At 47.7% G+C, this 12,535-nt stretch overlaps 1 protein-coding gene across 5 annotated transcripts in view; it reads left to right on the top strand.

The window, feature by feature from the left end:
• The window catches only part of HCK (HCK proto-oncogene, Src family tyrosine kinase), a 31,422-nt gene extending 19,750 nt beyond the window's left edge, over positions 1 to 11,672 (top strand). For all 5 annotated transcript variants that reach the window (XM_077831850.1, XM_077831846.1, XM_077831845.1 and 2 more), the window contains 7 exons: positions 322 to 471; positions 1,307 to 1,459; positions 2,080 to 2,262; positions 2,906 to 2,982; positions 8,214 to 8,367; positions 8,716 to 8,847; positions 9,993 to 11,672. In XM_077831850.1, the coding sequence (XP_077687976.1) occupies positions 322 to 471; positions 1,307 to 1,459; positions 2,080 to 2,262; positions 2,906 to 2,982; positions 8,214 to 8,367; positions 8,716 to 8,847; positions 9,993 to 10,195 (1,052 nt within the window). In that variant the 3' untranslated portion in view covers positions 10,196 to 11,672. The remainder of the gene's footprint in view (positions 1 to 321; positions 472 to 1,306; positions 1,460 to 2,079; positions 2,263 to 2,905; positions 2,983 to 8,213; positions 8,368 to 8,715; positions 8,848 to 9,992) is intronic.
• The last annotated feature ends 863 nt before the right edge of the window (positions 11,673 to 12,535 follow it).

Below are 12,535 nucleotides of genomic sequence, written 5' to 3'. Positions count from 1 at the left end.
ACAGACAAAGGGATGCGGGCACTTAGGGGAGAAGGGAGGAGCGGTTAGCAGAGCTGCTTTCCCTTGGGCATTGCTGCAGGCTGTTGAACTAGCTGCCCTTGGCAGCAATGAGCTGGGTTGCATGGTGAGGAGGTCGCTGTGGCATGGGCAGTCCACACTAGGAGGCAGTGGTGTCGTGGAGGGGAGCTCAGGCTGGCATTACGGGGGTAACCTGTGCAAGTGTGGAAGCGCTACAGAACAAGGAGCCTGTAGCTACCCGCTTTCAACAGGGCCTGCCAGTACCCCTGGAGTCTCCATTTGCATGTCTGTCTCTTGAATCAGGGAGCTACTCCTTGTCTGTGAGAGACTTTGATTCCCAAAATGGAGACACAGTGAAGCACTATAAGATCCGGACGTTGGACAGCGGTGGCTTCTACATCTCCCCTCGGAACAGCTTTGCCACGCTCCAGGATCTGGTCAGCCACTATCAGAGTGAGTCCTATGTCACCCGTGCTGGGTCCTTCACAGAGAAAGTGCTGCTCATACACACTGCTGCCCCCGGGCTGCCTTGCTATCGCCATGGGTGGGCGGCTTCCCTGGAGCCTTGTCTCTCTGCAGCATCTCCTCGCTCCTGCTACCTCTTTCCCTCTCTCTGCCCGTCAGGGCTCCGTTCCTGGTTTCTTTCCTTCGTTTTAGGGGCTGTCTATCAGTTATGGATTCTTCTACCTCTAGGTTAGTGCTTTGACTCCAGCCCTGGTCATTGGTGCCTGCAAATTGTTCATGCTTGACAGCCGGTTGGATGCTCTAGGACATAAGTTTGCTGGCTGTAGTCCAGTTCTTAGCAGCGGGCGTCCACATCCCCAAACTACCCCCATACCTAGCAATCTGCACGCAGGAGCAGAGGCTTGGAGAGCGGCACCGTCGGAAACTTTCCCACACTCCAGAAGTGGCTTGTGCTCCCCAGACTCCAAAATCCCAGGATGCCGGGCACTGTGGGGAAGCTTCCTGACCTGTTCCTACTTAGTGCATAGGGGGGACTTCACACTGGAGGTCACATGCCATGCAGATGAACGTTTATCCCATTAAAGCAAAACCAGTCCTTAGGGCTGGACTGAATGGCATTATTTATGTGGCCAGCTGCTATGTGAGTCGTGAAATTCTGCGTGTGGTGAAAACCCCTGCATCTACACTGGCCCTTATGCTATTACTAGCCTGAGAGGAGCCGCTCACCTGCTGAAACGCTGGCACAGAGCTTTGTAGCCCGGACTCATCCTGCCTGGCAGAAAAGACTGATCCTGGTTGGTAGATCTTGTTCCTCTTTTTTCAGACCAAAGTGATGGGTTGTGCCAGAAGCTCACTTTCCCCTGCGCTGCGCCAAAGCCACAGAAACCCTGGGAGAAAGATGCCTGGGAAATCCCCCGGGAATCCCTGAAGCTGGAGAAGAAGCTGGGAGCTGGGCAATTTGGAGAAGTCTGGATGGGTAAGAGCAAGGATTGGGGGTCAAGGGGAAAGGGAAGACAGAAGAGGTAATGATGAAGGGGCTCTGAAGGCAAGAGGTGAGGGATATAGTAGACAATGAGAAAGGGAGACCACTGGAAGGAGGCAGGTAAATAACTGATCTCTCCAGCTGCAGAGAAGGGAGGATTTGAATAATTGGATATATGAAACCAAATTTTGCTTTTCTTTCTCCTATGATTTGCCTCTCAGGGCTGGGCCAGGTGCAGGTGGAAGAGCACTGAAGGATATGTCTAGCCACCAGCCTTCATGTAGCAATTGTGTCCATACAAACCAGGGTCGTGCCTGTGAAATCTAATGATCTCCCAGGGCAGAGAAGCCTCGGTGCAAATTGAGAGGGGTTGAGTCACTGTGGGTGGAGGAAGAGAGATGAGCAGCCTCAGGGGTGCTAGCACCTGCATCAGGTTCCTGAGCTGTAACTAGAACAGGACTGATCTGTGACTGTGCAGAGTGGGACAGGGCCATGGCCACTGGAAGAGAGGAAGCCCTGTACAGTTTTGCTCTCAAAGCAGCTAGTGATGTCAGCAGCCCCAGGCTGGTTGGGAATGGCCTTGAAGCATCCTAGTGTCCTCCTATCCCTTCCAGCCACCTACAACAAACACACCAAAGTAGCGGTGAAGACCATGAAGCCAGGGAGCATGTCAGTGGAAGCTTTCCTGGCAGAAGCAAACCTGATGAAGAGCCTGCAGCATGACAAGCTGGTGAAGTTGCACGCGGTGGTGACCAAGGAAGAGCCTATCTACATCATCACTGAATTCATGGAGAAAGGTAACTTCCCCCCCAGCTGACCTGCCTCTGGGGCAGAGGGAGAGGTGGAGCCCCGAGTATACTAATACCAGGTGATAACGCTGTTCAGGGCCCTCCTGGGGGTAGGCGAGGTATGCTCCTTGGCAGCTCCAGGCAGACACGGTTTGCCCATACCCCTCCACACATGCTGTCCCTCAGTCCGGGAGGAGTGCATTGCCCACGTGCAGTTGGCCAGGATACGGTTCATGGCTGGAAGTATGTGATAACAGTTGTTGCCAGGAAAGAGGGAAGGAGCATGGGAAATGACAGGAAGAGAACAAAGAAAAAGGCAAGAAGCATGAGAAACCCATGGAGTCGAGCTAGCGCTCCTCCTCCCCCCAGACTAACCCCACTCCACGGGCATGCAGAAAGGAGGCAGGAGACACATCTCGCGGATCAGAGCATGAGATGTCCCATCTTCTGCCTGAATCCTTCTGGCTGCAGCACTGAGGATGTGCAGGATTGAGAAATCGCTCCTGGGAGGCTGGTTCTGTAGTTTCCCCTCTGCGTTTCCCTGAGCAGACGTGGGCAGCGCGCTAAGTTTGCAGGCCATGACCCAGGGGCTTGGCGACGGACAGAACATGCTGGCCAGGCCCTGACCACTTTCCTGTCATGCCCTTTGCAGGCAGTTTGCTGGATTTCCTGAAAAGCGATGAAGGCAACAAGCAGCCTCTCCCGAAGCTGATTGATTTCTCTGCCCAGGTGAGGAGAGAGCACGGTGAGGGCATAAGGGGGGCCAGAGAAACTTCTGCTCCTACTTTGGGCATGAGCCACGGAGGAGGAATGGAGTTGTGCTCAGAGGCCAGTGGTGAGAGAGAAGCAGGCCAGTTTGAGCTGAAGGTCTTTGTGCTAAGGCCTCAAGTTCCTGCAGCAATTGACCTTTTGGGGTCAAAACAACTGGTCTCTTGGCATGTTTGTGAGCCCTGTGTGAGCTGAAGAGGCCAGACCGCAGACTGGGGTGGTTACAGAGCAGAAGGGCCCTTGACCTCAAAGGCAATGTGGTCTAGAGTACTGAGCATGGGACTGAGTACCAGGAACCCTGTAGTGCCACTTAACTCAGTGTGACTTTGAGAAAGTCCCTGAACTCGAGGCCTGCCTCTTCTCTTGCTGAGGGCAGTGTAAACTACTGAAGTGTAAGTGAGATGAGGGCCAGGCTGCCTGTCTAGCTGAGTTTCCCTGTCTTTAAAAGGCAAAGAGCAATACTTCCTTTCCTCCATCGGGGGTGTGAGTTGGAACAGCTGAGTGTTTGGGAAGCGATTGGGAGGCATAAAAGGCCAAATTGTGTTACTGGAAGGAAGAGTGTTAGATTCAAAAGCTGAAACGATCAGGAGAAATATTTGGCCTGTAGGTCGTTACCTGCTGGGAGCAAACCCCTGCCTGGGATGTTCCTTCCTGGTAAAAGCTGATGATGAGGGAGGGGGTAGAGACCAGCTAGGTTCTGTGAAGAATCCAACTCTTCAGGATCTAACAATGGAGAGTTGTCAGCCTGATTTGAATATGCAAATAGGCCTCGTACGCCCCAGGAAAACGTGCAGGTGGTGGGGAGGACCTGGTGCTTTTTCTGCTTTGGGAGAGGAAACATGGAAATAATCCAGTGAGTTTCCTTTCCCTGCGCCGTCTCTGATGCGTTGGTGTTCTCACTCTGCTCTCTGGAACAACTGGCCACTTGTTCACAACTGTCCCTGGGCCCCACAGTACAGCTGTGCGAAGCTTAGGAGAAACAGGTGTGTGGTGGTGGCTGAAGGGGAAGTAGTTTGTTCTCTGATGATTAAACCCTTAACTAGAGAATTTGGCAGTGGCAGTTAGAGGTCTGGGGACTGTGCAGCTGGTTAGTGTTGTAAAGGATCCGGTTGGTCAGCTATCTGGCAGGGAACCAGTCCCAGCCTTTCTCATGTCATGATCTGGAGGAGTCTGTGTCTATTAAAAAAAAAAAAAAAAAGGAGGACTTGTGGCACCTTAGAGGCTAACAAATTAGTCCTCCTTTTCTTTTTGCAGATACAGACTAACACGGCTGCTACTCTGAAATGTGTCTATTAAGGCCCTTGGTTTTATGCTCTAGTGGCCACAGAATTTACTACAGATTCTGGTGACTTTTCTTTGTGGGAGTCTAGATGGGGAAAAAGAAAAGGACTAGTGGCACCTTAGAGACTAACCAATTTATTTGAGCATAAGCTTTCGTGAGCTACAGCTCACTTCATCGGATGCATAAAAGTGAAGAATGCAGTGCAGATGTTTTTATACACACAGAACATGAAAAAAATGGGTGTTATCATACACACTGTAAGGAGAGCGATCACTTAAGATGAGCTATTACTAGCAGGAGAGCGGGAGGGGGGAGAAAGTTTTCATTTTATTTCTGGTCACCCAGACTTGCTCTCTCCTGTCTCCAGGATACAACAATTATGGCCGAAGTCAGCTAATTGCCAGGTGTGTAACTCAAAGAGGAGCAGCAGAAATAACTCTGTGTATTGGTGATCTGGTTTACAAGCCACAGGCCACCTGGTGGCTCCATCTCTGACACCTTTCTGCCAGACACCACAGTACTCAGGCAGGGCCATGCAGCTTTCCAGTCAGGGCATTCTTTACTCAGTCAAAAATTCATGCTTTGAACCACCAGGCACTTTCTCCAGCTCCCCAAGGCTCCAACTGTTTTCCACTTTACCCCATGTTGGGAAACCATTTTAAACATGAGACTAGTGTAGTCTTGGGCAAGGCTCCTGGAAGGGGGCATAATGAACATTTGCTCCATACACCCTGCCTGGCACAAGTGTGTTAGCAGAAGCCATGTCTAAAAGTAGTTTCCTAGCAGAGGGGAAAGTGGGTTGACAATAAGGCTAAGGAAAGTAAAAGATTTCACAGGAGTTTAGAGTGCTCCCTGAAAATAGCTTTTGAAATAACATTTTCAGTACCAGATCTTCAGAGAAGTTGGATGTGCAGTTGTGCATCTAATCTGAGTGTGAAGTGATCTGATTGTGTATCCAAATGTATTATTATTTCTCTTTCAATAGCAGCTAGAAGCGCCAGCCAAGGTAACAGTCCCAGGGTCGTGGGCACAGTACATATACACAGGCCAGGTTTACACTACTAAATTTTGCCAGCATAGCTATGTCAGTCAGGCGTGTTAAAAAGCCGCACCCCTTCTCCAGCATAGCTGTCAGTAAAACCCCCGTGTAAACGCAGCTATGCTGACAGAAGGGTGGTTCTCTCGGCATAGCTAATGTGCTTCAGGGAGGTGGTGGTGTTATGCTGGAAGAAAAACCACCTTCTGTCAGCATGCACTGTGTCTACGCAAGGAAGTTCTGCCGTGCAGCTATGCTGGTATAGCTGTATCAGCAAAGTCTCTGAAGTGCAGACTCGCCCCTGGTAAGGACTTGTCTGCACTTCAGATGATACAGTGACACAGCTGCTCTGCTGTAACACTTCAGTGTAGACACTAACTATACTGACGGAAGGATTCTCTAGTTAGTATAGGGACTCCACCTCCCTGAGAGGTGATAGTAGATTGGTTGATGGAGGAATTCTTCCATCGACCTAGTACTGTCTATAGAGGGACTTAGGTCAGCATAACTACACTGGGCAGGGGATTTTTCACACCCTTGACTGACTTAGTTAAACAGACCTAATTTTCTAGTGCAGACCAGGGCTTTTGGACTGTGTCTGAGGCCTGGAGAGATTACCCTCGAAATGACAAGCTAAAGGTGGGAGGGGCAGAGATATGACATAGCTTGCATAAGGTCATGCCCAAGCTGATGGCAAAGCTGGGAATAGAACCCAGGTCTCCTAGTTCAGTCCCTATCCACTAGGACTAGCGCAGTGATTCTCAAACTTTTCTTTTTGCGGACCACTTGAAAATTGCTGAGGGTCTCGGTGGACCACTTAATGATCTTTCCAAATGTTGTTTGTACTGTTAGCTAACTATTGGAAAGCGCTTTGGATAAAAGCGTTATATAAAAAAAGTCATAATAATTAAAAAAATTTTGTTCTACAAATAAAAGCACACAACTCATATTTTAATATCCGTAGTCTTACCTTTCTAATGTGATGGATGTGCCTTCTCTCCCCCGCCATGGCAGCCCCCGAGCTGGGGCTGGGAAGGAGGGGGGTCTCTCCCCCGCCACAGAGCGGAGGCTGAGAAGGAGGACCGTGTCCCTGGAAGCCGCAGCCCTGGAGCTGGGGAAAGTCACTTCTTTCTCTGACCACCACCCTGCACATCCCAAATTCCCCCCACTCCCTCTTCTCATACCACTGCCCCCTCCCACCTACTCCAAAGGCCACTACCTCACCTTACATGTGTCTTCTCCAGGGTCCAGGCACCCAATTAGTGGAGCCATGCCTGTGCGGCTCCACTAATTAGGTGGGTGGCCCTTTATGCTCTCGTGTGTGGCTGCCCAGGCGCGCACCTTAGAGGGAACTATCCGTGGACCACCTGAATGGAGCTTGCGGACCACTGGTGGTCTGCGGACCACAGTTTGAGAACCTCTGCACTAGAGCACGCTGCCTCAGGTAAATGCCTATGCAAATTAGATATGCACTTGTGCACGTCATTTTCCTGGCTCTCAGAGCCTTCACAAAGGGCGTAGCTAGAACCTTTAATGTATTAAATGTATTTAATGTAATAACCTTTAGTATTTCCTCCAGCTTTCCCAGAGACAGGCAGCAATACATGCAAATAGCTCCTGGGCAGCTGGGTGAGCAGCACGTTTGCACATTCAGAATGAGTAACTGTGGGTGCAAATAGGTTCCTGAGTGTGAAATTACCTCTTGTGTCTGTGGCACTTGTTTTTTGCATAGACAGCACAGGTGCAAGTATTTGAAAGTTTAGGCCCCCAAATTCTATGGGCCAGATTCTCCACAGGGGTAAGCAAGTGCAGTATGCATACTTCATCCCCATGGATTCTTTCCTTTCCAGCTCCATAGTCTATTCCTAGTGTCCCATTCTCTGTAGCCGCCTGCTCCCATTGCTCTGTCTGAGTGCCTCTTGATGAGTGTTCTGTGTTGTTTGAGGCGAGTGCCATCTACTGGGCTCTCCCCCATATGAGCATGGTCAGATAACAAGGGAGTGTTATTTAGATGTAATATTCAGTGCTACTATGGGCAAGTCTGAATTTAAAATTCCCACTCTCCAGTTAGACATCTCGGGCACCACATCCACTGAACTCCATGGGAGAGATGTCTGAGGGAGAACTGTGCTCATATATGTTTAGGCTCTGGGAAAGTTGCTCTCAGTTCTATGGAGTTTCTCCATCCTAATGGGAGATCTGTATATGTTCTCACTTACATTCTTCTTCATGTACTGGGGCAGGGGGGTCAGCAGAGATGGTTCCACGTGTGCAGTTATAGTGAGATTTGGAAAAAGATTATCGCTGAGGCAGCTTAAAAGCAGACATGAGCCTAGTATAGTCCCACAGGTCTTGATAGTAGAGTTGAGGGCCTGTGGCAGCAGATTTGGGTTATGATGATGTGCGCACTAGCTCGTGTGTGAGTGCTGGCAAATTCATGGATGTTTGTGTGAGTCCATGTGCATGACGGTTGGTGAACAGGTTATATCCCAGCTTCCAGTTCATGGAAATTTGCAAAGTCTGGTTCTGATACTTCAATTCATCAGCCACTGTCCTCTGCCATCTCCCCACAATGCGTGTAAGTGGTGCATAAGCCTCGTGTTGACCCTTTGCAGAGGGCTGAATGCCACCCAGAATCCTGGTCTTTGCCTTCATTGATCCCCTGTCTTGAAGCTCAATGAACAACCCTTTCCTTAGGGGACAGGGATTTAGTCTGTCACCGCAGTTCTTCCCAGAGAGAGAGGATTCACTGCGCACTCATTGTTCTAGTCCTTGATTTCCAGGTGCTTGTTAATGATCAGCTAATGTCTTTCATGGTGCCCATGGATAAGGTCTGTTTCTGTGGCTCACAAACACTTTCTCCCCTTTCTAAAGATTGCGGAAGGAATGGCTTTCATCGAGCAGAGAAACTACATCCACAGGGACTTGAGAGCTGCCAATATCCTGGTGTCAGCCACCCTGGTGTGCAAGATTGCAGATTTTGGACTGGCCAGAATCATTGAGGATAACGAGTACACGGCCCGGGAAGGTAGAGAGAGCTGCTGTGGATGCCATGCACAAATGCAGCTTGCATAACCTAATAGGCATGACAAAATGCACATGGACGGCCAAATTCAGAGGTGATGTGTAAGATGGTGTAACTTAGACTCCCTTAGGCCTTCTTACACCTACCTACCCAGGTACACGGGAGTCTGAGTTGGCGTAATTTGCATGTCGAGGACATGTGGAAGAAGTTACCACATAGGTTAATGTAACATGGAGGCTACTTAACTTGCATCTCCATACATCCTTCTGTTAGTTACTTATCTTGCTATGTGCCTCACTTCTGACCGCTTGGCATGTGAGTTACACCTGACAATTTTGATCTATTTGCCAGGTGCCAAGTTTCCCATTAAATGGACTTCACCAGAAGCCATCAATTTTGGATCTTTCACCATAAAATCAGACGTCTGGTCCTTTGGAATCCTCCTGATGGAGATAGTTACCTATGGGCGGACCCCATACCCAGGTAGGAAGTTGAAATGTCTCCATATGCTATTCTTGGCTTGTCCATATAATCTACTTCTAGCTGAAGTTAGAACGGTATCAGGGAAGGAAGGGTGCCTTGAGAACTTTGAACCACAAAAGCTGGGGAGCAGCGTCTGAAGACAGGATCATGAGCACAGAGTTCCAGGTGACAAAGCCTTGGAACAAGAAGTAAAAGGCAGAGTACCCTGGGCATGGTGTGGTCACATCTCTGACCAACATGTATTATTCATTCATCCACGTTTGCTGTTTGGGCAGGTACCAGCCCAGACTGGATGGTGTGAAAGATTGAAACCCAGCTGGTGCTCTTAATTTAACCTTGATTACTCACTGTTTATAGCCTAAAAATACACTCCAGTTGAAATTGGCAGACATCAAAGTGCACAGAGCCCAAAGCAGCAGCCCCAGTTTTAGAGACTGAGAAAGGGCCATGAAATTAAGGTCTGTAGTTTCAAAGGTGTCCACTAAACTTAGGTGATTCCACTTCTGGGCACCCAGCTTGAGACACGGCTTGATTTCAGAGATGCTTAGCACCACTGACTGTGGATGGTCAGCACCTTTGAAATTCAGGGCCAACGCCAGGTGCTTCAGAGGGAATGAACAGAACATGTGATCCTCAAGTGATCCATCCCCTGTTGCCCATTCTCAGCTTCTGGCAAACGGAGGCTAGGGACACCATGGATGGACCTGTCCTTCATGAACTTATCTGGTTCTTTTTTGAACCCTGTTATAGTTTTGGCTTTCACAGCATCCCCTGGCAACAAGTTCCAAAAGTTGACTGTGTGTTGTATTAAGAAATATTACCTTTTGTTTGTTTTTAAACCTGCTGCCTATTAAATGAAGAGTATGGTGTTTATTTTTGGAGTGTTATGCAGAACTGGACTTCATAATTGATCTCTCTTATTGGGATAAAAAATGATTATGTTAATACTGCTTTGAATGTCATTGTCTCTGATTGCTGTACCTTTCCCAGGTAGTGGTATAGGGGCTTATCCCCACCCCCTCTTCCTGTGTTTTCTTCCTGTCCCTGTGTCTGGGGATCACACTTCCTAAAGGGATTGTTAAAAATCAAAATGAAAACACCTGTTTTAATACTCGGTTTCCCTCCTGTCTATTGTTGTGTTATAGGGATGTCTAACCCAGAAGTGATCCGTGCCCTGGAGCGTGGATACCGAATGCCGCGCACAGAAAACTGCCCAGAAGAGCTGTATGACATAATGATGAGATGCTGGAAGACCAAACCAGAAGATCGTCCTACCTTTGAGTACACACAGAGTGTTCTGGAGGATTTCTTTACTGCAACAGAGAGCCAATACCAGCATCAGCCTTAATGTAGAAAATCCAGGGACAGCAATGAATATCCATAACTGTGCAAACTATAGTACCTGTAATATACACACTCAGTCTGTTCTTCTCCTGTCCCATCCCTCCCTTAGTATTCCTTTATACATATTGCCCACTTCCATCAGCCTCTTCTTAGACACCAAAGATTTCCTGACACTGACTTGATTGAAGTTGAGAGGCAGAATGCAGTAGCATTACATTTCAGCCTCCTTGGGCTGTGAACTCCCTGGATAAGCTAAACACTGTTAGGCCTTGTTAGTATTTAGGTGTGAGACTGCTATGGAAAGTCCATTGCTGCAGAAAGTCTTCAGCAGATGGCTCCATTCCCTTTAAATCCATATAGAACTATTTCCCTAGCATAGTTCAAGAAGGGACTGTGATGTAGAAGGTGACATCTTTCCAACGAGAGAGAAAACTGTGGGCTTGACTCTATAAAGATCCCATGATGCTTGTTTGCTTTATGCAGATAGGATAACAGAACAAATTACATTATGAATAACTACATTCTGACTAAAATTTCCCCATGCAGTTTCAAATGAATATAGTTTTCACTCCTCATCACAGTCATGTGTTGGAGTTGTGTACTGTTAAACAGCTGCTGGATTTCACCCTAGAAGTGGTCGCTTGTAAAGTGATTTGTAAAAGGCTTTAGGATCTCTGGATGAAAGGTGCCATGTAAAGCCTCTTTCAAACCCATTTCTCTTTTGTGATGGTTTCCTGCATGGATCTGATCTGCATCTTCTTGTGGGTGAACTATTGGCAAGTGCATTAACTAAACTAGATATTGAGCTCCTTGGAGCAGGAACCTCATCTTTTTACAAGACACGTCAAATGTCTTGCACATATATGGTAGTTTATAAATAACAGACATTGGCCTGATTTCCCCTCCCCACCCCCAGTTGCTCTGGCATAACAACAGCAGAATTTTGATTTTTCAACTCTTTTCTTGAGCTGTTTCTGCAGGTTTTATAGTGGCACCTTTGTGATTGTCTGAGAATTACAGGAGTGTTTCCTAAAAAACATGTTAGGAACACGATGCTCGGGACTGATATATTCTCATGCATTTTACAATGTAGAGTATGTGGCACTGGAAATCTGAAGAGAAAGTAGTTAACTTCAGTGATTCCATCCAATTTGTTTCTCTGGGCAGGGGAGGATAGCACAATTTGCAGTTTAATAACTTGCATTTCTATGAAGGAACCCTGCATTTCTTGCACACTTATTTCAGGTTTTTTAGTATTTAAAGATAGATTATGGTGGGTGTGGGAGTGGAAGGGGTGGCAGGAGTGAGGATAAAGATTTTTGACATGTTTAAGTCTCTCTTTTTCCTAATGAATTTTTGAGATAGTTAGGTGACTTTCCCCGTAACAGGAGAGAGACAGTGGAGGATGTGCTTCTATCTCAGCTTTGATTTTCAGTCAATAATTATTAAAACATTTTGCATTGTTTGTGGCTTTCTTTTAACATTGTATATGTGGAGCAGGTCCTCAAGGAATCAATTCTGAAGCACTTACAGGAGAGGAAAGTGATCAGGAACAGTCAGCATGGATTCACCAAGGGCAAGTCATGCCTGACTAATCTAATTGCCTTCTATGACGAGATAACTGGTTCTGTGGATGACGGGAAAGTAGTGGACATGTTATTCCTTGACTTTAGCAAAGCTTTTGACACGGTCTCCCACAGTATTCTTGCCAGCAAGTTAAAGTAGTATGGGCTGGATGAATGGACTATAAGGTGGATAGAAAGCTGACTAGATTGTCGGGCTCAACGGGTAGTGATCAATGGCTCCATGGCTAGTTGGCAGCTGGTATCAAGCGGAGTGCTCCTTGGGCCGGTTTTGTTCAATATCTTCATAAATGATCTGGAGGATGGTGTGGATTGCACCCTAAGCAAGTTTGCAGACGACACTAAACTGGGAGGAGAGGTAGATATGCTGGAGGGTAGGGATAGGATACAGAGGTACATAGACAAATTAAAGGATTAGGCCAAAAGAAATCTGATGAGGTTCAACAAGGACAAGTGCAGAGTCCTGCACTTAGGATGGAAGAATCCCATGCACCGCTACAGACTAGGGACTGAATGGCTAGGCAGCAGTTCTGCAGAAAAGGACCGAGGGGTTACAGTGGACAAGAAGCTGGATATGAGTCAACAGTGTGCCCTTGTTGCCAAGAAGGCCAGTGGCATTTTGGGATGTATAAGTAGGGGCATTGCCAGCAGATCGAGGGACGTGATTGTTCCTCTCTATTCGACATTGGTGAGGCCTCATCTGGAGTACTGTGTCCAGTTTTGGGCCCTACACTACAAGAAAGATGTGAAAAAATTGGAAA

Source organism: Eretmochelys imbricata, chromosome 13, assembly GCF_965152235.1.
Source record: "Eretmochelys imbricata isolate rEreImb1 chromosome 13, rEreImb1.hap1, whole genome shotgun sequence".
NCBI classification, from domain to species: Eukaryota; Metazoa; Chordata; order Testudines; family Cheloniidae; genus Eretmochelys; species Eretmochelys imbricata.
The sequence above is the reverse complement of the archived record's forward strand: the minus strand, read 5'-3'. Positions and strand labels throughout refer to the sequence as shown.